General features: G+C 36.5%; 1 protein-coding gene across 1 annotated transcript; it reads left to right on the plus strand.

Moving 5' to 3' along the window:
- The first annotated feature begins 2,871 nt into the window (after window positions 1-2,871).
- On the plus strand, window positions 2,872-25,434 carry LOC117911076 (probable protein S-acyltransferase 23). The gene is made up of 5 exons (XM_034825253.1): window positions 2,872-3,186; window positions 3,275-3,415; window positions 5,515-5,627; window positions 17,992-18,071; window positions 25,190-25,434. Exons 1-5 carry the CDS (start codon window positions 2,962-2,964, stop codon window positions 25,417-25,419), a joined length of 789 nt encoding a protein of 262 aa, XP_034681144.1. The 5' UTR covers window positions 2,872-2,961; the 3' UTR covers window positions 25,420-25,434.
- Window positions 25,435-25,862: the final 428 nt, after the last annotated feature.

Below are 25,862 nucleotides of genomic sequence, written 5' to 3' on the forward strand. Positions count from 1 at the left end.
TTTGAAAATTATTTGAGAATTGAAATTTTGAAAATTAAATTTAAGAATTGGAGTTTCGGAAATTAAATTTAAAAGAAATTAGAATTTTGAAAATCATTTGAAAATTAGAGTTTTGAAAATTAAATTTAAGAATTGGAGTTTGGGAAATTAAATTTGAAAGAAATTGGAATTTTGAAAATTATTTGAGAATTGAAATTTTGAAAATTAAATTTAAGAATTGGAAGTTTCGGAAATTAAGTTTGAAAGAAATTGAAATTTTGAAAATCATTTGAGGATTGGAGTTTTGAAAATTAAATTTAAGAATTGGAGTTTCGGAAATTAAATTTGAAAGTAATTGGAATTTTTAAAATTATTTGACAATTGGAAATTTGAAAATTAAATTTAAGAATTGGAGTTTCGGAAAGTAAATTTAAAAAAAATTGGAATTTTGAAATTTATTTGAGAATTGGAATTTTGAAAATTAAATTTAAGAATTTGAGTTTCGGAAATTAAATTTGAAAAAAAATGGAATTTTAAAAATTATTTGAGAATTGGAATTTTGAAAATCATTTGAGAATTGGAATTTTAAAAATTAAATTTAGGAATTGGAGTTTTTTTTATTTAAATAAACTTGGATATTGAAGAATTAAAAAGGATGAGATGTGGTAGTGGGTAGGTTTTGTTGGTGGTGCACGGGGGTGGCCATGCATAGCCATGTAAAAGCGGGACCGGGGGTGCAAGGTGTTCTAGGTATTTCTCCCTCAATAAAGAATGCTATAAAATGTGGTAGTAATGATGGCTATAAAATGTGGTAATAATGATAGCTATAAAATGTGGTAGTAATGATGAAGTCACAAGACTTGTTTCAAGAGACATGTAAAACAAGAAAATAAGGAAATATTTGTAGTTCAAAGCCCCAACACAATTCACAACCCAAACACAATGATGGTCCATCTTCAATACGTCTCCCACAAACAAAACAATGGTGGCAATGAGGCAATTTCATCTAGTTGCATTTTCAACAGCATCGAACCCTCTGTTTTGAAGCATCAGCTGGCGAAACACCAAAATCTAACCCAGTCAAAGGATCAAGAGGATCATGATCAGGCCAAGGCTCCTCAAGGCTGTGCAGAACGTTCCAACCCCAAAAATTAAATTGCAAATAATAATAATAATAATAATAATAATAATACATAAACATTTCGAAAAAATTCAAAATTTTTTCATGTTTTCGCTTTTCGTTGATTTGCCGAAGACCTTCAAGGATATATGGATTCTAGGGTTTGGGGTGCACATTCATAGGAAAACGGAGAAGCAAGAGAGTAGAGGTAAGAATAAAGCGTAAAACACTTAACCAATATGTTGAACCCATTTTGTTAATTTATCCATAGGTTTAACAATCAGTGGATTGAGTTGTGGAAAAGGTTTTCATAATAAAGCATAAAATGCAGCGAGCTCCTTAAAAATGAAACAACAAACTGAAGCACATTCAAGTATCTCTTGATTGAAATAAAAAAGAAAATGAAACATTAAACCAATAATAACCAAACCATACGAACCCAACAAGCAATGTGGAAATCACAAAGAATGAAACAGGAGAAACATGAAAAATAAAAAGGGAAATCCATAATGGCCATACCTGATGATCTCTACTCTAACAAGGAATTTTAGGCTTCAGCTCACTGCTCATTCTTCCTGTTTCCGCGCGCCATCTCTCCTGCTCCATTGCAACTCTCTTTTCGTATCCTTTATATTAAACTCAGCTCTCTCGCGGTTCCTCAACCTTTTTTTTTTACCTCGTTCCCTCTCACTATGTTCTCAGCTGGTTCTCATTCTCAAGCCAAAATGGTCTCCACTCGTTTTTCCCATCAAGCTCCCCTTTTTGTTATTTTTTTTTTCTCCCAAAAAACTACTGTCTCGAACCAACTCTCCCTCATTTTATGTCCAGCTGCTTCGCAACCTCTTTCCCCATGAACAACCCTTCTCTATTTCTTGCTCTCGATCTCTTTTCCTCAAGTTGTATCCAATTTTTCTCCCAAACCCCTCTTCAACCTCTCTTGCTCCCTTTTAAGCTTTTTGTTCCTCCCCTTTTTCTTCCTTCTCTCGCAAGCCGCTACCAGCTCCATTGCTCCAACCGTCATCCTCTGAAGCTTCAACCACCACCATGGCAAGGTGGTCACATCCAAGGCTACGCGTTTCATGCATGAAGCTTCATGGAAGCCGGTCCCCCACTGTCCAAGGTGCTACCAGCTCCTCCGGGTGGTAAGAAAATATCGTTCTAATGCTATTAATAAAAGCAATAAAAAAACTAATAACACTTAGTTTGCAAAAGGACACAAACCCATAAAAAAATAAAAACAACTTAAAATAATTATAATATATTCTCGTAAAATTCCAAATTTTAAGTTTTAAAGAGGAAAAAACTGTTTTTATTTTTATTTTTTGATTATTAAACATTGTTTCCCATTTTCTTATTGTTTAAGAACAAAAAAAAAATTGTTTTTAAAATTAGTTTCAAACATACCCTTACATATCTTTGGACGATAGAGGTAATGCATGAAGTTGCTTTTAGTCGAGGAAAAAATTATTCTATCAAAGAAAATTTAACCCTATTTTAATCATTTGAGATAAACAAAAAATTCATGTTTAAAACAATTACAAAAAAAAAAGTTTTATGGTGTAGAGGATTCGCGTTAAGATAAAATATTCAATAAAAATAGATATATTTTTTCAAAATTATGACGTACCACGTGGTTGACGGCCACGTTGTATTGAGCATTTGGGGACAAATATTTTATAAATTCAATGAGCCATAATTTACTGACGTGTCGCCGCCGAGTAACCGAAATGCCACGCTGGCATAAGGGGGAACTTCCCGAAACTTGCCCTTTCGCGCTGTCCACCTTATCTTCTCCGTTGTGCCTCTTTGCTGGCTAAAAAAACCCTAAGATTCCGTGTACCTCTCTCGCATGTATTAGTTGAATGGCTTCTCCCGAGATCGAAGTCGACTCAGACTCCAAAACTCCGAAAAACGAAGCCCACATCTTCGACGTTTTCTCCGCTTGTGCCTACGGAGATTTCCCAAAACTGCGGAAATTTGTAGAAGAAAACTGCGCTTCTCTCTCAAAGCCTGATGGAAATGGGTACTATGCTCTTCATTGGGCTTCTCTCAATAATTTCCCCGATATCGTGCAGTACGTCATCGAGGTATTGTGAATTGTTTGAATGTGGTTTTGTTTTGGTGGATTTTGTGAAGGAATTGCTGAGTTTTTATTGTTTTTTGGTGTTGTTGAAGCATGGCGGTGATGTGAATGCGGTCGATAATTCGCAGCAGACGGCTTTGCATTGGTCTGCGGTTCGGGGTGCGGTTTCGGTGGCGGACATCCTTTTACAGAATGGAGCTCGGGTGGAGGCGGCTGATATTAATGGGTATCGGGTAATTGGCTTCTTGGTTACTTCAATTCTTTCTTTTTATTCAATTGGTTATATGCTGTGTGAATAGATGACATGATGCTTGTTTGAGAGTTTGTTCCTGTATACTCCATTTCTGTTTTTCAATTCCTCCACTCCACTCCTATTTCTAATTAAATTGAAACAATGCTTCAACAAGTGGAAATATGGCTATGATTAACAAGATATCCTTGTTAACTTCTCAATGTTCTAATGGTTCCAATTCTTAGTACAATGTGCGATTGGTATGTGGGAATAGGAATGAAAGTAGGATGGGAATTGAGGTGAATCACACTAGTGAGAGTGGGATTTAGTTTCCATACTAATGAATTTTTGATTCCTCGTTCCATCCTAAAAAACAATCCAAACTTCCCCTTCCCATTTTCTATTCCAGCATTCCAAATGTGATAAAAAATGGGAAGAAACTGTCTACTATATTCCCAAATTCTAAAGCTGTTTGAGTTTAACATGCTGAGGGGACTCCTTGAGCTGTTGATAACAGTGAACTTATCTTTTGAGATCAAGCCTTCTGCAAATTTGATATCGTAAAATTTGCATGCATGATATGATTATTTTTCCCAGGTACCAACGTCTTTTAATTTTTTTAATTTATTTAAAAGTGTTTATAACTTTTTGTTTGATGAGTAAAAAGTATAATTCACATGCAAAAATGGAGTGGAATCTAGTGCACATTATGTATATAGAGTGCCATTCAATCAGGGAGGCAAATGAAAAAAAGGGGAAAAGAATGCTGAAAATCTGTTTATACTGCTAGCTCACCCGAAAAGGTCAATCACAGATACTCCCATTTTCGTAGGATCCAGAGACCACATAAACCAAAATTAAATATTTTTAAATACATATTTCAGTTTTAAACCAAAATCTCTACCCTTCAAAATCTTTTGAAGATTCCTCTGGTTTCACAAACACCCAAAAGTACACATGGAGCTGAATTTGATACTTCTTTTTTCACACAAAATTCTATTTGCAAGATATTAGGAAGTTCTTAATGGACTGAGGCAGAACCTGAGAGATTTCGAACACAGAATAAACTAAAGCCCAGAGATGGCGTATCATCTCTTGATGAGGGACAATATGATTTGTAGATGACTCATTTTACACAAACAACAAACAATTAGCTAGGATGCAATTTCTATGTCTCTAAGGGTCTAAAGTCAAGTATTTTCCAATGGGCAGCCCATGAAGCCAACTTTTAATGGTGAACAGGAACTCCACACTACAGACACAGGAATTCCCTACTGGGAAGGAGGTGAGATTTCTAGAAAAAATAGAAGGAAATCAAGAAGCATTTTTTCTATGGATTCCAAACTTTCTGATTTTCTTCAAATGAATAGAAGCTAAAGAAACATATCACCTTTTCTAATTTTCAGTCATTTGAAGCTTCTCATAGAACCTGGGTTTTGGTGAACTACATTACTCTTGCACCATAATCCATGACCCATAGATTCCTACTGAGGTGTAAAGAAATGGAATTGAGTCTCCAAATCCACTTGCCCCTTACATACCACACCAAACCCCTGCTGGATTTCCGGTGATCCCTTTGGATTGGGTTGAAAATCTGAAAATGGCAATATTCATAAGCTTTTGTTGATGCTTGGGAAATTAGGCACTTATAGTCATAATTTTTTCTTTTTCTTATTTATTTATTTATTTTTATTTTAGAAATTATATTTTTATGGTTAAGGATATTTTTAGTCATTGATGGTTAAGTTTTTTTGTACATGTTTTTGGATTAGGTTAGGGTGCATGTAGGGTGTAAATCGTGGTTTATATATGATTTCATTGATTGGTTGGGATATGAGTAAAGGGGTGATTTTGCGATTTTTTGCTCTCCCTTTTCTTTTTGGCCTTGTTGCTTTGTAGTCATTATGTATACTTTCAGGTGTACTTCTTTAGGCTTTCTTAATACAATTGCTTTTACTTATGAAAAAAACCTTTTTTTTTTTTTTTTTCTGATGGTTTTGGTCTTGATCTAAATTTTCTGATCTATTTCTTGTTTTTATGCATACTAAGCTTGTTATATTTTCAGGCTTGCAGTTGTTAAACCCAACATTTTTTTTGCAGGCAGTTCATGTTGCTGCTCAATATGGACAAACAGCTTTCATAAATCACCTTGTTGCAAAGTACCATGCAGATTTTGATGCACCGGATAGAGATGGGAGAAGTCCTCTTCATTGGTATGTTAAAATGCTATGGCTTATGGACATGGACATGATTCTTGTCTTTGGATGCAGACCTGGAAAATCCTCATATATAATTCTTGAATTTTTTTCTTATAGAAGAGAATTCTTTTGTATATGTGTGCATAATGGTGAACTTACTAAATATTTGTTTATTTTTTGATTTTGTGTATGAAGAGTGAGATAATGATGAATGGCCTTTATGAATAAATAAATTGAATTCCTAGAAAATGTAGGATTTGTTGGAACATGCTATATACACTTGAAAAAGAAAACAAAACTACAACATAAGCAAAGGAAAAAAAAAAAAAAAACAAGTACATACCCATGGCAGAAAGGACTATTCCATAACTAGTTTTGCATAAATCAACGTCATCCCCTTGCAGGTCTCTCTTCATTCCCAATGGTTCTCTTATTTTTTTCCTTCCAAATGATGCAAAAATTTAAATGATCAATGGTAACACTCTTTTAAAAATTCGTTGTTGTCAATTCTTGTCCACCAATCTCCAGTATCCTTTTTCCTAATCCATGTCCTCACCTATGTGATCCAAAAGAGAGAATGCAAAGATTCATAACCATAGAATAGTTGTTGGTGCATCTTCTGAGCAAAATTTTCTGTCCTAGATAACGGGACCTTGTCTGGTTTCTTTTAAAGCTCTAGGAGGCCAAGACAGGGGGACCCCCTTTCTCCTTATTCATGTTTGTCATGGAGGCACTTAGTTGGATTCTGTGAAGGGCTAGTGAAGGGGGCTTCAAGGTGGGTGGTAAATATGGTGAATGGTTAGAAATGACCTATCTACCATATTCTGGCAATACATTGATCTTCTGCAACATGAGGGAAGAATAATTGGTGTATCTGAGTTGGTCTTTTATGTGGTTTGAGGCAACATACAGATTTAAAATTAATTTGGAGGAAAGTAAACTAATTTCGGTCAGGGGACTTGACAAAGTGAAGGAGCTTCTTTCAAAGCAATGGTAGTTTAAGATGTGGTGGAAGAAAGATTTCAAAAAAGGCTCAATATATGAAAGAGGGAATATCTTTCCAAAGTTGGGAGACTTATCTTGAGCCTACCAATTTACTTCATGTTTTTGTTTGTCATCCTAAAAACAGCGTGTTTAAGATTAGAACAAATTTGAAAAAACTTCCTTTGGTGTGGGGCTGCATCAGCGGAAAAAACCCCATTTGGTTAATTGGTTCATAGTTTGCTTGGACAAAAAGTAGGATGACCTTAGTATTAGAAATCTCTCTACTCTAAACAAGACATTCCTTGGCAAGTGGAGCTGGAGATTCACAATTGGGAGGGATTTCTTATGGAAAAGTATTATAGCACAAAATTTTTGGGAAGAAGTAGGGGGTTGGTGTTCAAAGGGTGTGAAGGATGGTTATGGGTTGGGTGTGTGGAATGCTACTAGAAGTGGGTGAGAGTCCTTCATGAGTAGATCTCATTTCAAAGTTGGCAATGGAAGAAGGGTCAAATTTTAGAAAGATAAATGGTGTGATGATGTGGAGACTTATCTTTGGAAGGTGAGATTCTTTGCATGAGAAGCAACATGGGAATAGATTTTAATGATTGATCAACTTAAAAGAAGGGAATGGATAATGCCAAATAGATGTCATATGTGCAAAGTTGAGGAAGAATCAACTGATCATTTGCTACTTCATTGCCCTAAAGCAGGTATCCTATGACAACTAGTTTTCTCTCTGTTTGGTGTGGTTTAGGTGATGCACTTTATTGTACGAGGAAGTTTGTTGAGTTGGCATGGGTCTTTTATGGGAAAGAAACAGAAAAAAAAGAAAAAGAAAAAGAAAAAGAAAAAAAAGGCTCGAAGAGCCACCCCTTTAAATGCTATGGAAGGATAAAAACAAGAGATCTTTTGAAGACTTAGAACAATTAGAATAAACACTTAAAGATTGTCTTATGAGTACTTTGTTTGGAATGGGTTAGAGTGTACATAGATGATCATTTTTGATATACACTATCTGCTTATTAAGAAAAAAAACCATGGAATTGTCTGATAGTGCAGAATGAGGTGATTAATTGATTCACCTTCTTTTACATATAATGCAATGATTTGGACTAAGTAATTCTTATTACTAAAATGATCAACCATTGAACATTTATTTATAGTCCCATCCAAGATGGAATCTTTGTCTTTGGAGGAACAACCAACATCTAATTGCTTTCAACCAAAAAGTACTCTTTGTTTCAAAAATTAATTTTGATGTAGAGATTTCATTGAGGAGGAACCATTTCTTCATTTCTTTAGTGAATAAAGTTTTTTGAAGAGGCACTGATGCTATTAAGTTTTTAATCATGATTCTGCCTTATAAATTCACATTCCATCTGAGCACTACAACAACCACACACGAAGGCCACATTCCTAAAGTTGCTTGTGCACCGGCATCCACCTTAGGGGAGTGCTTCCACACCCAATTTCAATCCAACTCTAACCCTTCTCTCATCCTTAGCTTTATATGTAATCCCTATACACTTATGAAGTTCGCCACCATAGCCTTCCAAACACCTACTTTATAGTTATTGATGCATCTTTTTTTTTTTTGATAAATAAAGAGATAATGCATCTTTTGTTTGATATTGACTTATCTATGCCACACTTGTAAGTGATGACCTCCCTGCACAAGCATTCACTTTCCACTAGAAACCTCAATAACCATTTTCCGATGAGCTGTCTATTTAGCTTCTACACCTACCTCAAAACTCAAATTCACCGCCCTTCACATGAAGTTTGCTTGAAGCTTCCCCAACTGAATGCTACTTGAATTGGTATTATAAGTAGATACGATACTAGAAGCAAATATGAAAAATACGTAAGCAAACTAGTGAGACTGCTCTGAATGAAAGTGAATTTCCCTTTCATAAAGAACTCTCTTTGAGTATTGAAGCCTTAACTAATCCTAGGTTGTCATTAAGGAGGGGCTCATAATGGAAGCTTGGAGTAGGAAGTTGGTGTAAGAAGCTAGGACCCTACCATTTCATTCAAGAAATATATTAGAAAAAGAAAAAGTACAAGAGAAGGATGAGAGGTCCTCCTCTCTTAATACAAAAACAACACAAAAGACTAAACACCTCCGCTATACGAGGAGACATAGACAACCACAAAACTCCTTAAGACTCAAAAACTCTCATAGTTATCCACCTCTTTTGAATTGCAAATCAAATACCAACTGAGTTGAATAAGATTGATTGGAACCTCTTAAAGGCGACTAAGCAAGAGGCCTACAAGGATGAATAAAAGTGAATTAGATCCCATAACATCTCTTTTGTTCTCCTCTTTTCCCCAAAGATCATAACATTTTTCTCTTGCCACATAATCCAAAATAAAATTAGTCCCATATGGATTCTATAGTTCTCAACCTCTCCTATAAAATCCTTGCATTTTTTTTTTCCTTCCATACCATCTAAATTAGAGAAGGCAAGCATATTGCCACAAAATTTTGCCTTGAGTTGAACTTCCCAAACCCTTATAGGATATAATGCTCCTAGGAGGAACCTAATTGAGTTTAGCTAGTTTGAAGAACCTTTATGATAGCCTCAAAGTTATAGGGAATGTAAGAAAAGATGGCCAATCAATTCCCCACTCTTTGTACTCATGGATAGTGCAACAATTAGGATTGAGGGTTTTGTATGGTCTTCTCACATCTAGCAAGTCATTGGTATTGACCTTCTTCTTGTTTACGAACCACATAAAGACCTTGATCTTAGATGAGGCTTTAGATTTTCCAATGAATTTTGTTGGGGTGAAATGAGCAAGACCTAAAAGGTTATATAGGGTTAAAAAGAAAATTTTATTGAAAATAGGTTTAAAGAAGATAATGATGAAGCTCTCATGTTAGGGATGAATGGTGATAGGTGTATGTGAGATCTAGAGTACATGAGCCCTTAAAGTTCCTCTATTTTCAAATCATGGAGGTTACAATGAAAGATAATATTCTAAGAGAAAGAAAGAGAGATGTCGAGGATGGATGAAATGGAAGAATTTCTAGCTGTCACAACTTTGAAAAGATTGGGAAACTAAAGGCATAGAGGTTGATTTGACCACCACAATTCTTTTCAGAAATGAATCCTTGCCCCATCATCCACCGCAAAATGAGTGTATTTAGAGAAATCTTGGAAATCCTATGCAATGGTCTTCCAAGGGGATTGATGCGATCACTTGACTAGAATGTTGGCATTCTAACCATTGGGATGAGACCTATAAATACTCAAAATTACTTTATGCCAAAGAGCATCACCTTTTTGGATAGCCACTTGCCTAAGAGAACTCTATTTCCCTATGAAATCTTTACGAATCCCAAACACCCTCCCACCTTAGGCTTACATGTAAGGTTCCAACTGATGAGATGTCTTGATCTCTCTTTCCCTCCCCTACCCTTGACTAAGGAAAATCCACTTGCATTTTCTGAATCTTTAACAACATCGTAGATGGAATCTTACATAACGAGATGAAGTAAATAGTAATGTGAAGCAAGCAAGATTGGATTAGAGGTATTCTACCTCTTAAAGACGCAAGTTTTTTTTTTTTTTTTTTCCATTCATATAATCTTCATGAAATTTTGTCAATCATTGGATCCTTAATTTCACAAGGCGCGTAGGCCCAAGGCACAACCACTCTATAGCCCCTTGCTTGTTGGAGAGACGTCTCATGTCTACTTTACTTTTCCTTTTTAAACACTTTTATTCTTGAAATTTCTAACTGTATATTTAAATTTATATAATTTCATATTTCTTTTGTTGAATGCTTCTTTAAAATGTTTACAATCTTAAACTTTTTATTTGATTGGATTAGATTTTGGATCATATTTTATAAAGCTGATATGCATCCTATGTCACGTTTCACTTTGCTCAAGTGCACGCCTTGTGGTGAGCCTTGTGCCTAAGTTGTAGGAGACTTTTGCACCTTACGTGCACCTTGCGCCCTTTAAACTATGTTCAAATCCTAAAAAACATTAGTCTTTGGGTTCCTCCCTAGAGGAAGACCCAAATAGGTTAATTTGTATACTTCTTCAAAACAATGCAAAACACTTATTAGCTACGTATCAGGGTGGGAAATGGGAGGAGGATGAAATTTGGGAAGGATAAGTGGTGCGATCATTTTACCCCTTGGAGAGGTTTTTTTAAATTGCATTCCATAGCCATTGCCAAAATGCTTGGGTAGCTTAGGTATGGGAGCAGGAGAGGGTTGGCAGTGTATGAAATCCTTGTTTTTCAAGATTGCTCCAAAATTAGGAGTTGGATGGGGTGGAAGCTCTCTTTAGAATGTTGCAAGGACAAATAATTAGTGGAGATGCAGATGATAAAATGGTCTGGCTGAACTCGGAGTGTGGTACTTTTTCAGTTAAATCTCTTTGCTCTTCTTTTTTCAATGGAAGAACGGGGATTTGCTCCTCCTATCTTGTATGGAACCCTTGGATCCCCTTGAAAGTTGTTTTTTTTTTTGCTTGACAAGCTGCATGAGGAAGAAATTTGACGTTGGATCAGCTCAAAAGAAGGGGTTGGGGGATGCCGAATAGATGCTACTTGTGCAAAGGAGAAGAAGAAACAGTTGACCACATTTTCCATCGTGGCTCAAAAGCGGTCATCTTCTATAGAAAGAATAGAAATCCTTCCAACATAAAGTGAAAAAGCAGAACAAGAAGAGGATTGATGACTTGATCTTCAACAAAGTGAATGAATGCTATATAAGGATTCCTTAAGGACTCAAGAGAACCACAAAGATACAACTGTAGGGCTATTCACAATCCAAGAAGGAGATAATTATCACATCGTGATTCCTCTTGGAATAATACATATAATATCAGTGTGAAAGAAAAACTTTGCTGTAGCTTTAATGCAAGTGGGAAATGGAGGAAGAGGTGGTTGGCTGATTCAATTACTCATACAAAAGAATGCAACAATCTAAGCTAATGGCTTGTAAGGTTGTCTGCATTGGAGAAAAACATAAACATTGATCTTTCTCAGCTCTATCAACGACACAGAGACCCTAACTTTCACAGGAGTTTATGGCCTGTGGATAAATTCAGCTTGTGAGAACTGGATGGCCTATTCTATATTTGGGTCTCCCTTTGGGCGGGAACCCTAAGGCGTGTGGCTTTTGGGATCCAGTGATTGAGAGAATCTCAAGTAGATTAGATGGGTGGCAAAAGGCCTACTTATCCTTCGGGGGGAGGATAACTCTTATCCAATCTTGTCTTACCCATTTGCCAAGCTACTTCCTTTCCTTATTCAAAATTCCCGCTTCAGTGGCTGCAAAATCGAGAGGTTGCAAAGGGATTTTTTATGGTCAGGGGTTGGGGAAGGCAAAAGGGATCATTTAGTGAGGTGGGATGTGGTGTGCAAACCGAAGACAATAGGGGGTTTGGGTTTGGGGAATATTTCTTGGAGGAATCTCGCTCTTCTAGGAAAATGGTTATGGAGGTATCCTAGAGAGGGTTCAGCTCTTTGGCATCAGGTCATTTTAAGCATTTATGGTTCACACTCTAATGGTTGGGATGCTAACACTCTAGTCAGATGGTCACATCGTTGTCCTTGGAAGGCTATTGCTCAAGTCTTTCAGGGGTTTTCTTTGATTACTCGGTATGTGGTAGGAAACGGGGATAGAATTCGGTTCTGGGAAGATTTGTGGCGGGGGGACCAACCTTTGGGAACCCAATATCCAAGACTATTTAGAGTAGTCGTGGATAAAAGCATTTCTATTTCTTCAGTTCTCGGTCCATCTCGGCCTTTCTTGTGGAATTTGAATTTCCGCCGTAACCTGTCAGATTCTGAGATTGAGGACTTAGAAGGCCTCATGCGCTCTCTTGATGATTTGTTCTCTCTCCTTCGGTCCCAGATGCTAGATTATGGCCATTATCCTCTTCAGGGCTTTTTTCAGTCAAATCCTTTTTTCTAGCATTATCTCAATCTTCTGGATCCCCTCAGAACTTTCCTTCAAAGTTCGTGTGGAAGTCTCAAGTTCCTTTCAAAGTGAAGTCCTTTGTCTGGTTAGTGGCACACAAGAAGGTGAATACTAATGACATGTCGCAAGTGAGAAGACCCTACAAAGCCCTTAGTCCTGATATTTGTATCTTGTGCATGAGGCACGGGGAATCAACAAATCACCTTTTTCTTCATTGTTCCTTGACGATTGGGTTGTGGCACAGGCTATTTCAGTTAGCTAAGATGGATTGGGTTTCCCCAAGGAGCATATATGACATGATGTCCATCAAATTTCAAGGCTTCGGTAATTCTAAGAGAGGGGTAGTTTTGTGGCAAGCTGCGAGCATAGCTCTAATTCGGGTTGTGTGGTGGGAGAGAAACGCAAGGATTTTTGAGGATAAAGCAAGGAATTCAGAGGTCCTTTGGGACTCTATTGTTTTCCTTGCTTCCCTTTGGGCTTTCTGTTCCAAGGCATTTAAGGGGACTCCCCTTAATGTGATTCAGTTGGATTGGATAGCGGTGTGTTCTCCATAGGGACTGGTCCTTAGTGGGAGTTCGTTTGTTTTTGTGTATTTTCCCGTTTTTTAGTTGTCTTTGGTGGGAGGATTTCTCATCCTTCTTCTTGTACTTCTTTTTATATTAATATATCTTTGTGGCGTTTCCAATAAAAAAAAAAAGAACTGAATCAATAGGTCAGATTCTATTTTTTATCTTATATTTTTTTTGTCTTCCTTTTTATAGGCAAAGAAATGAGATAAAAAGTGGCTAACAAAAAAGGGGCAGACCCTATGTGCACAAGGGGCATACAAGAGGCACCAGAAAGCTGAAAATCAACTACATAAAAAACAGCCTGAACATAAAAAATCACCTAACCCCAATTTAAGCTATTGATAAAATTCATTGGGTCAGATTTAGAAAGAATAGAGAAGAAAGACTTTGGTAGAGGCCACAAACACCTATCAAAATATATATATATATATATATATATATATATATATATATATATATATATATATATATAGGTAGAGGCCACAGATATCTTGGGTCAAACACCTCTTGTCTGGGTTGAAAGGGAAGACATTTTACCATGACAAAAGAGGGAAGAGAGGTTATTAATTTCTGAGTTGCTTGACTTTCTATGAGAACCAATATTTCAGGTTGGGGAACAGTGTGATAAAGAAGCAAGATCAGGGGTAACCTTAAAAAAATTGTAGCATTCTAGACTTTCATTGGAGTTCATTTGGTGTTTTAAAATTACCTCAATTAGTGTTTTAGCTTTTTGAAACACCAAAGGAGACAATGATGGCTATCTCAATTATAGTTTGTGAAGCCTTAAAGAATAACCAGCTTCATATTGTCCATTCATTTGATACTAGTTTTCTTCCGATTTCAACTTTTATAAATTACATCAATCAGTATTCATTCTAGACTTACATAAGTGCACTAATATTAAATTTTTAACTATTTTAAAACAACAAATATTAAAAAATTTACCTCAATTAGTGTGTTGCCTGCAGTTACATTAATATACTAATTTTAATACGTCAATTTTTTTAAACACCCATTGTTGAAACAATCACAAATTGTGTAACATTCTAGGGTAAAATAATTTGGATCTAATATTAATTTTTAACTATTCCAAATGTTAAAAACTACCTCAATTGATGTCTCCTCCTAGACTTACGTTAATTCACTAGTCTTAATTTTTTAGAACTATTTTAAAACATCAAATATTAACAAATTATCTCAGTTAATTGCTAAGCTGCACCTACCAATAATGTCCTACTCTTTGTATTATATTTATTTAAAACACTAAGTGTCATAAACCTGTTGAAATAATGTGTCATTCTAGAAACTTTTCCACTGTTTGAAATGGAAAAAATTTCCTTTTTAGTGCATTATTTTCAATTTTAGATTTATGCCAGTTTACTGATTTTATATATATGAACTAAAGGAAGAAAACCTCTAAAAAGAGAACTAAACATGCTGCACAGCTGAAAAAGATTGCTGAAGCAATCCAGAAAAATGCTGAGTACAACTCGGTGTGGCACAATATGCCCTAAAAAATGATACCAAAAACTTTACTTCTTGTTTGGCCGAAAGGCTTGCCACTTGATTAGTTAAGGAGCTAAAAGAAAGGAGCACCCCAACTCAATAGAGATGTACAACTTTGGCAACACGCTAGCTTCCAGGGAATTGGCAACCACTTGGACAGGTGGATTTTCTATTTTATGAAAGATGTGGAGGTCCATCAAGTCTTTTGGGTCCTCTTTCCTTCTTGGTCACTCATGAAATGACAACAATGAAATCTCCCTCCACTGCACTAGGCTATCTAGAGGAGCTGGAATCTTAGCCTCAGTTGCAAAACCTTCACTTGCAGGTTTAAACAAGGCTTTTAGCACTATATCACAATGATCCTCAAGCACTCCACCAATCCCTAGCTGCCCAATGTTGCCCAAAGGACACCTAGAAAATTTTTAGTAAAGCAGTGAAAATACAAGACATGTTTCCTAAATCGGTCTGCAGACTGGGTTTCAATCTAGAAAAATAAGGCTTATAGGAGTTCATGCAAAGGCTTCACGAACTAAAGTCCACAAGAAAGAGGAAAAATAAAATAAGTCCACACTGCTTGTTCTGTACCTATTCTAAAAATCCTCATATTGTTTTCTATCAGATGGTGCAACACAAAGTGAGGCTGGCAATACCCATAAAACCTTGCTTCTAAGGAGTCTCCCACTACTCCTAAACGAAATAAATAACATGTCCTCCATACTTCTAGGTGGAATGCAAATAATCTCAACTATGATCTCATTACTATTGGGCAATGAAGAAAGAGATGGTTAACTAATTCTCGATTCTCCTTACATCTATCACACTACTCCAAGCTGATGACATTTTACGGTCTTTGCGCCTGAAGCGTATGATATTAACCTTCTTATTTATCAAAAGTGTCATTTGAAGGCCTTAACTTTAGCAAGGGCTTTAGATGGAGCCACTCTAGATAGAAGACTCATTGGGTGAGGTGGGTGTTAATATTAGAACTATGGAAACAAATTTTTTTGATCAGAAAAAACCTAAAATACATCAAAACAAGGAGAGAAGCTTTATGGTAGGTGTTTATATGCTTTTAAAAAGCCTTTTTTTTTTTATGGGCAAATGAGCAATAAATAAATAAGCGCCAAAAAGGCCGCCTAAAGTACATAGGAAGTATACAAGTGCTCTTTGAAGCAAAAAACAAGAAGAGAGAAAACAAAAATATATGCTTTGGGAAAACTTGAGCATTAAAGTCTTGCTATTCTTAAGAAATATTGTTAGGGAAGTGGCTTTGGATAATTGCTGGTAAAGTATAGTTTCCAGACAAAAATAATCTTCGAGAAGAATGGGAAGGTGAAGGAGGGTTGGAGCACTAGAGTGGGGAGGGATTCCGTTGAGTTTTTAAATAGCCATTAAGAGGGGCTTGCCTGATTCCTCTCCAGATATGCATTTCTACAGACATGATCAGTGGTAAAAAAATTCTAGATTGATAGTTGGTGTGGAAGGCTTCTCTCAGAAATTGCTTCTTGAACCTTTTGGTTTTGCTATTGAATACAAGCTTGGGTGGTGGATTGCTGGATACTAGGTTAGCGAGGGAAGCTTGTTGAAACCCTAGGTTCAAAAAGAGTTTTTCTTTTCTGGTTGGGAATTGGGATATGTTAGAGGGTCTTTCTTGCAGGTTTTGAATTCTTTGTCTATTGCCAATGATTTGGAGGATAAGTTGGTTTGGAAGGCTTTGAAAAGAGTTTCTCCCCCCTCCTTATTATATCCATTTATAAATCTTTAAACATAAATGGCCACTTTACTTTCCTTGCAAAGAGATTTGCAGCTGTTAGTGCCATCCAAAGTGGGTTTCTTCATGTGGGAAGCTGTGTGGGTAAAATTTTTATAGTTAATCATAAGATCATGTGGAGAGAATCTGAAGAGTTTTCAAAGGAGTAGAATGGGCAGACCGGATCATGAATGGGTGGTTCCTAAATGCTTTATTTGGTGGTTTAAAGGGGTTGTGGATAGCAACAATCTCTCGTTTTTGGATTTTGTTGATTGTTTAGAGATGCAAGCTAGGGGAGTGTTGTTTTCCTTGTTTTCTTTTTTAGCTTTATGTTTTGCTTGTCTTGTATATTTCCCTTGTACTAGGGTCATGCCCCTTTTTTTGTTAGGCACTTTTCTCATATATTTACTGTTATTTGTCTACTTAAAAAAAAAGGATTACCTGACTGGTATGTTCTTTCGGAGTTGGAAAAGATTGGTAAAATCACATTGTAATTTGTTTATTGCAAAAGGTTAGTAGAGCTGCTGAGGCTCAGGAGGTAAAGTTGAAATTTTTTGTCTTGTGAAAAATTGTTAAAACAATATAAAAACACTATAATAAGGATATATGTCTAACATGCAAAGCTCAATTATCTTAATTTTTTTCCCCTTTTTGTATACTCCCATGTGATGCTATACTGATATATAGGTCTACTTAGTATATTGGAGGTTTCAATCATACTTTTTTGACCAGTTCATTGTATTTTGAGGAGGATTTCTCATCCTTCTTATGTCTTCCTTTTCCATTTTTAATACATTTTTGTTACTGATGTTGTGTTTTGATATGTATATATATATATATGTATATAAAATTAAGAGTAACTAAGATGAGGTGGGTCGGATGGCTACTTATAGGAGATGAAGTAGCCGCTTAATACACTCTCTTACTTATCAAAAAAAAAAGGAGTCACTAGCGAGTTTTCCTATGGCTAATTAGGTGGGACTATGAGAAATAACAATGGGCAAATTTCAAGATAATTTTTTATTTTTTTATTTATACTTTAATAGAGGATTCCGAATATGCATTGTGACAGAAAAGAAATGTATAAAGGATTGGAGAAATATTGAAAAAATCATGCTATTTCATGATAAGAAAAATACCTTCCCTGTTGCATTATATTCATGTGTCTGTGTTTATCCATATTCATTGTTGATCTTATTGGAATATTGCTGATATATTTAGGTGATATTTTGGGGATATCACTGATAACCCCTCAAAATAAGATGTTTGCAGATTTTTAGCTTCCTTCTTTAAACCTGTTTATTTCTTTCCTTGCTCTCTTCCTGTACCTGAAAAAGTTGTTTATTCTCCATGTGAAATTTTTAGTTTGATTTGCTTTGTGCAGCACTTTCAAGTTCAAGGTTAATAATACAAGTTGCCAATGTATTCTGTTGAAGTGATTTGGATATTTTTGGCCACTTAAGTTTAAGATGATGGATGTGTTACATGTTGGAACAGGATCTGTTGAATTAATTTTGATTGCTTAAATTACAGTGCCATGTGCATTGGAGGTATTCCATTTGAAAATGTTTGAGTTGTGTAACTAGCTTTCTAAGTATACAATTTAATTTTTACCCAGGGCTGCCTATAAAGGATTTGCAGATACGATTCGATTACTTCTTTTTAGAGATGCATGCCAAGGGAGAACGGATAAAGAAGGTATATTAGACATATAGTATAATCCTATATATGTTGTATCTCCTTTCAATTGTTTATCCTTTATTTCTATTTAAACTCATAAAACTGTCATGTTAATCATCTATATATGTCAGTGCGTGAATACAAATGTCTTCTTGGACAGATACAACTCATTCATTTAATTCTTTCTGTATATTTAATCACTTTAAAATTTTATTTTGTATCATCACACGCATTTGATCTCTCCTTATACCTGTGCTTAATCCTCAGATCTTCAATTGCATTCATTGTAGTTACATTGTCAATTGCTAAATTTTTGGAATTAGCACCTGGACCACTTTAGACACAAAGTCTCCCTTAAAGAACAAGAAGTGGAACTCTGTTGAGACAATGAAGAGAGGGAACACCTACACAAAAGATTGATTTAAAAGCTCATAATCTCTATGCCTGAAAGGAAAGTTAACTGTAATCACACTGTTAAGACTGCGAGCTCCTCATATGGAGCATCACTAAATCTAGGAATTATCTTTCTCATAATAAATGTTTCTTTCTTTCTTTTATTAACATGTTTACTTATTTTTGCTTTGAGAACAAGAGAAAAACCAGAAGCTGAAGAGTGAGATATACCAACCTCTTCTTTCCTTCTATTAATATATTTCTCTTCGTTTCTGATAAAAAAAAAAAGATATACCAACCTCTTAATAGAGCACAAATTGGATGGCCCTACAGGAAATTATATATTTATTTTTTCTGGAGAGGTTTTCCAATTAGTCTACTTGTTGCAGGTGCACAATCTTGTTGTCATACATTTTCTGTGAAACCATGTTCCCTGAAACAAAGTTTTGATGATAGCCCCTTGATTCTATCTTTTGTTACTCTGATTTTGAAGATGAATCCCATCTTGAAAATCTTGTTAGGATGATGTAATCTCTTTGATAATGTGTTCCATTGCTTATCTATAAAAAAAAATAAAAAATGTGTTACATTGCTATGCATGAAGGAAACAGGTAGAAAGGACGGGGCATTCATTATTGTCAAAAACTTACTATAGATTATATGATATATATTTTTTTTATAAAATCAATGCATATTGCCAAATTGTCCTAAGTGTATCTTACGATACACAATACAATATATTATACAACAATACAAGCACCTTCCACTATTTTTCATAGTTTCTAAAAAAATCAAACTCAATTTTTTTTTCTTAAAAGAATTATTATATTAACATATTTTAAAATCAGAAATTAATGAAAAAGGGAGAAAAAGAGGTAAAATAATCCCACATGAAAAATCCATATACTTGTTGCCAAAGTCACTCATGGAATTTAAAAAATGAAGTAAATCTATTGTTAGAATAAATATTGGGGAATTGCCATTTGATTAATTTGAACATTGACATTTAAAAGTGAAAACAATAGTGATAGGTAATAAACTTCTTTATTTGATATGTTAGTTTTTCTTTTCTCATTTTTAGGTCTCTTTTTTTTTTTTTTTTTTTTGGGAGGAGGGGGGGTTTGGGGTGGTGTGGGTGGGGGGTGAGGAGAGAATGATTATGGAATGTTCACATGGTTCAGGGTTCGAATCCTGTCACTGATGATACCTTACATTTACTCGGTGCTGGTTGTTGCAAGACGGTCAACATCCCGAGATTTGGGTCCCCATGGAGAGTCCTAAGGGCTTGACCATGGAAGGTTCCTCGGTTATCAATATATATATATATATGGAACGTTGGAACTTGGAGATGAAGCATAAAAACATACATATCAATAACACATAAAAGTTTATTTAACATGCGTGGTTAGAATTTGGAACTAAAAATCATGACTAAAAATTCAAGAAGTTTATTTTTGTGGATTTTTTTTATAGGTAAAATAAAAGTGTATATATATGAAGGGAAATGTTGAGCATCCTAAAGTACACTAAAAGCATACATTGGTCGCCAAAGGCACAACTAAGAGCAAAGAGGGCTACAAAAACAACACTAAGCCTCAATGAGAACCCAACCAATCAATAAAACTAATTAAAGACAAAAGATTGTCATCTATAAACAACTTAGTCCACGACCATAGATTTCAAATAGAAGAATGTTTTGGCCTTTGGTTGGAAAGCTCCTCATTTCAAAAGCAATTTTGTTTCTTTGCTTCCAAACTATTCAAAAAATGTATAAAGGGGTTGCTCTCCAAGCCTTTTACATTTTTTGCTCATGAAAGAACCATGCCAACCTAAAAGAGTCTCATTAATCGTAGAGGAGAGAACCTAAGACATGCCAAAAAGGGTAAAAAGTAATTGCCAGAGAACCCTTGTTTTTACTCAGTGAACAAGGATGTGATCAATGAATTCTTCTTCGTTATGACAATGGAAATATATGTTTTCTAAAGACCAACCCTTCCTCTACACATGATCTCAAGTTAAATTGAACTTGCCAAAGTTTGAGTGCTTAGTCAACTTCCACGGAGCAGGAGGGAATTGTGGAGATAGTGTTTTAGGATCCAAATAAATTTACGAATTCTTTCTTGGAATGTTCGAGGGGCAAACAACAAGGAAAAAAGGAAGATTATTAAAGCCTTGATCAAGTCACAAAGGGTGGACTTAGTGTGTTTACTAGAAACAAAGATCTAAGAGATGGTTGTTGGGGTAGTGCACAATCTCGGTGTGGATAGATGTCTAGAATGGGTAGTAGTGAACGCGAAGGATGCCGTAGGTGGAGTTCTAGTGTTTTGGGATAATATGGTGCTTCGGTTGGTAGGGATGGAAGTAGGTAATTTCTCGATCTCGTGTTGGTTCAAAAACTGAGAGGATGACTTCTATTGGATTTTTACAGGAGTGTATGGTCCTACGTTGAGGGGGGAAAGGGAAGGCTTTTGGGAAGAGTTGGGGGAAATTAAGGGTCTATGGAGTGACCCTTGGTGTGTGGCTGACGACTTAAATATGATTAGATTTCCTAGTGAGCACAATAGAGATGAGGGGGTTCTTTAAGGTAATTGGGGATTTAGAGTTGAAAGATTTATCCTTGGGGGGTAGGGGTGCTTTTACTTGGAGTGGTGGACTGAATAATTAAGCCTAGTCGAGGCTAGATCGTTTCATTGTATTCGAGGATTGGGAGTGTCATTTTAGTGTGCTCTCCCTAGACTAGTGTTTGATCATGCTCCTATTCCTTTAGATGGGGAAGGGGTGAGGAGAGGTTCGATTCCTTTTAGATTCGGGATTATGTGGTTGAAGGGGGAGGGCTTAAAGGACTTGTTGAAAAGTTGGTGGGAGGGGTATGGTTTTAGCGGGTCCTCTACTTCATTTTGACTGCAAAGTTGAAAGCTTTGAAGTTGAACTTGAAAGACTGGAATAGAGAAGTGTTTGGAAAGATTCAATTCAAAAAGTGAATGGCTCTAGAACAAGTGGCTTTCTGGGATTCTAAGGATAGGTTCAACACCTTGTCTTTGGAGGAGTTGAAAATCAGAAATGAAGCTAAGGAGGAGTTTAAAAAGTGGGTCTTGATTGAAGAAATTTCCTAGAGGCAGAAATAAAGGGAAGTGTGGTTGAAGAAAGGGGCTAGAAATACTAGGTTTTTTCATAGGATGGATAATGCTCATAGGAAAAGGAATTCTCTTGCCAAAATTGAGATAAATGGGTCTTGGCTCACTAAGGACGTTGATATCAAGGAAGGGGTGGTCTAAGCCTTTCAAACATTGCTATTTGATTTTGGGGATTGGAGAACTAGTATAGATGGGCTGTTGTTTGAGAGGTTAGGGGTGCAGGAGGTTGTAAAGTTGGAGGAGCCTTTCTCAGGGGAGAAGGTGTTAGGGGCTTTAATGGGCCTTAACGGTGATAAGGCACCAAGTCTGAATGGTTTCCCAATGGCTTTTTGATAGTTTTTGTAGGATTTTGTGAAGAGTGAGATAATGAACATTTTTAGGGAGCTCCATGAGTACGACAGTTTTCTAAAGAGCTTGAATGCAACCTTCTTGGTTTTAATTCCAAAAAAAGGAAAAGGGGGGGGGGGGGGGTGTGTGGAGGATTTAAGGGATCTTAGACTACTTAGCTTGGTGGGCAGTTTGTATAAGTGGTTGGAAAAGGTGTTAGCCCATAGGCTCAAAAAGGTGGTAAGAAAAGTGATCTCAAAGGCCTAGAATGCTTTTATGGAGGGAAGACAAATTTTTGATGCTTCACTTATTGCTAACGAGGCCATCGACTTGATTATGAAAAACAAAGATTGTGGAATTCTATGCAAACTTGATATAGAGAAAACTTATGATCATGTAGATTGGGCTTGTTTGCTTTCAGTCTTGCACAAGATGAGTTTTGGTGAAAAGTGGATTGGGTGGATGAAAAGGTGCATCCCCATAGCAAGCTTCTCTATTTTGGTCAATAGTACCTCAATTGGTTTTTTTTCCAGAGCTCTAGGGGCTTAAGACAAGGTATCCCTGTTTATTTGTTGTGGCTATGGAGGCGCTCAGTTGTTTGATAAAAAAGGGCAGCCAGTGAGGGCTTTTTGAGGGGCTGCCAAGTGAGGGGTAAGGGCAAAGAAGTGGTTAAAATTTTCCATTTGTTGTTTGCGGATGACACCTTAGTCTTTTGTGAAGCTTGTAAGGTGCAGATGGCTTATTTAAGTTGGCTGCTCATACAGTTTAAGGTCATATTGGATTTGAAAATAAATTTGGATAAAAGTAAGTTAATTCCAGTGGGAGAGGGGAATGATATTGATGATTTGGCTTTTGAACTTAGTTGTAAGGTGGGTGGTCTTCCTTCCTCTTATTTGGGCCTCCCATTGGGTGCCTCATTTGAATCAAATCTATGGTGGTTTGGGATGGAGTGGAAGAGTGGTTTCGAAAAAAATTGGCCATGTGGAAGAGACAATATATCTCCAAAGGGGGGAGAATTACCCTTATTTGAAGCACCTTGTCTAGTTTGCCCATTTACTTTATGTTCTTGTTGTGCATCCCAGGCCGGTTAGATCGAGATTAGAGTAGATTGAGAGGGACTTTCTTTGGGGTGGTGGGGCTTTTAAGCGGAAACCACATCTAATGCGATGGGATATTGTTTGCCTAGACAAAAGGAAAGGGGGTTTGGGTGTGAATTGTCTCTCCACACTTAATAAGGCTCTTTTGAGAAAATGGAATTGGTGCTTTGCCATTGAAAAGGGAGCTCTCTAGAATCATGTTATTAGTGGGAAATATGGGGAAGAAGAATGGGGGTGGTGTTCCTAGGAGATGAGGGAGGGGTTTGGTGTTGGTTTTTGGAAAGCCATAAGGAAGGAGCGGGGTATCTCTTCTTGGTTTCTTGGTTTCTTCTTCTCTTGGTTTTTGTTTTTGTGGGAAGGACCTCTCATCCTTCTCTTTTTCTTGTATCTCTTCTTTCTCTTGTATCTTTTCTTCTATTAATATATTTTTCTTTGTTTCTGATAAAAAAAAAAAAAGGAAGGAGCAGGGTCTTGTGAGTAGTAGAATCTCTTTCTTGGTGGGCAATGTGCGGAGGGTCAAGTTCTAGAAGGACAAATGGTGTGGAATTGTTTCTTTGGGTAGTTCTTTCCAGTCCTTTGCCTTAGTAGTTTCTAAGGAAGTGTGGATGAGGGATGTTTGGGATTCTTTTGTTCAAGGGGAGGGGAGTTAGAGCCCTTGTTTCTTTAGACCCCTGAATGATTGGGGGGTGGGAAGTGTGGAGAGGTTTCTGTCACACTTGCATGGGGTGAGGGTGTACAGGGATGAGGAAGATAGGGTGCTTTGGATAGAGACAAAGAACGACAAGTTTATAGTGAAAAAGAACGACAAGTTTATAGTGAAGTTGCTCTATACTGCTTTGTAGCCAAGGACATCGATTTCTTTTCCATGGAGCATCATATGGAAGGCGTGGGTGCAACTTAAAGTTGTTTCTTTACTTGGGAGGCGACATGGGGAAAAGTATTAACTTTAGATCAAGTTCAAAAAAGAGGAAGGTTTTTGGCGAATAGATGCTTTCTATGTTATATTGAGGAAGGATCCATATACCATCTCCTTGTCCATTGTGTAAAGACAAGGTCTTGTGGGAGTTGTTTTTCGCCCTTTCGGGGTGTCTTGGGTACTACTCTTGTTGGTTATAGAGACACTCTTAGGTTGACATGGTTTGTTTGTGGGTAAGAAACATAGGAAGGTTTGGACAATAGATCCCTTATGCTTATTTTGGTCAGTTTGGAACGCAAGAAATAGAATTGCCAATGGGGATGAGCTTTCAATCTAAAGTCTAAAAAGTTCTTTTGTTTGTCTTCTTTGGTCAGAGGCGAAGTTGTTTATAAATGATGTTCCTTTAACTCTTTTCAGTTTTTTCGATTGGTTGGGCTCTTGGTGAGGGTGGTATGGCTTAAGTCATTCTTATTTTCTAGTTTTGGCCTTTGGTGGTGCCTGTTGGTGGTTGGCATAAACTTTCCATATACTGTGGGTCGCTCTTCTGGTGGCCCTTATCAATATATCTATTTTCTTATCTATATATATATAGATAAAAGGTTGAACCAAACATAAAGAACTAACGCATAATCAGAAGGGTTAAAAATCTCCAAAGAGAACACTAAAAAGATCTAATCCCCCATTTAGCTAGCTCATCAGCCACATGATTGGAAATCTAGGCCTCCAAGAAATAGAGAGGGCAATGCCCCTCGCCAAAGATTGAATCTTCCTGAACTGGTGAGAAAGCCCTAGTGATGACCCCTCCTTAAAAAACCTTTGAAACAATCCTGCAGAATCCCCTTCCATGAGAAGTTTCTTGATGCCCATCCCAGAAGCTAAAATTTGGCCCCCTCAATGTGCTGAAAGCTTGGCAAATAAGCTGCCTTTCAATCCAAAGAAAAGAGGACCTCGGAATTCTTTGATCTTTGGAGTCCAGAGAGAGGGCAAGAAGTAAAATCTGCCCAGTTCATCAATATTTTTGTGTGGTGTTTCATTTTGAAGATATTTCTGTCTCCTATAAAAGAACTGAGGCAAATGGATATAATATTAGACCAAAAAGGATTGCACTGATGAATATATTCTAATTAACCTATTAGATTTTCAGTAGAAAACATTTTAATATATTGCCAAGGCCCATGGCTATCATAATAACCACATGGTGGTTTATTTGGCAAACTTCCTAATTTTTGATACTAGATGTGAAGATGATGTATATCTTAATGCTGTCAGGTTGTACTCCTCTACACTGGGCGGCATTAAGAGGAAATGTGGAGGCATGTGCGGTGCTTGTACATGCGGGCACAAAGCAGGAACTAATGGTGAAAGACAATGCTGGATTTACTCCTGTTGAGCTTGCATCTGATAAAGGTCATCGGCATGTTGCCTCTTTCCTTGTATGTAACTTTGTACCGATGTTTCCCTTTATGGTCAATTTTTTTAATCTAAGAATCAGGACTTAAAACCCATGATCTTCATTCCTGTTTATGGAATGACTATATTTCATTAGAGGTTTTCATGCTCCCATGATATGTCATCTTATGGTTTCTGGTTACTCTGCTGTTACCTGTGCTATGACATTCCTTTTGTTTTCTGCATTCAAATTTGATAAAATCGCAATGATATATATCCTTTTTGTTTGGCTTTTCTTTTATTCCTACTGTTTTTTGAATATCACTAGTATATCACAAGTACTATTGCTTCCTCTTCTTTAATTCCATTAATGAGATGAATATGCACCTATGGACCCATAAGATGATCATGCAGAATAATATTATTAGGTTTCACTGTTGATTGCTCAGAGCTAAATAGTGCAGGAGGTTATAAACTTGAAGAGTGTAAGGCAGTGCAGAAAAATTCAATAGTTCACTGGTGGTTTGACTAACAGTGGCTGCTTATGAAAACT

The sequence above is a fragment of the Vitis riparia genome, chromosome 3 (assembly GCF_004353265.1).
Source record: "Vitis riparia cultivar Riparia Gloire de Montpellier isolate 1030 chromosome 3, EGFV_Vit.rip_1.0, whole genome shotgun sequence".
Taxonomy (NCBI): Eukaryota; Viridiplantae; Streptophyta; class Magnoliopsida; order Vitales; family Vitaceae; genus Vitis; species Vitis riparia.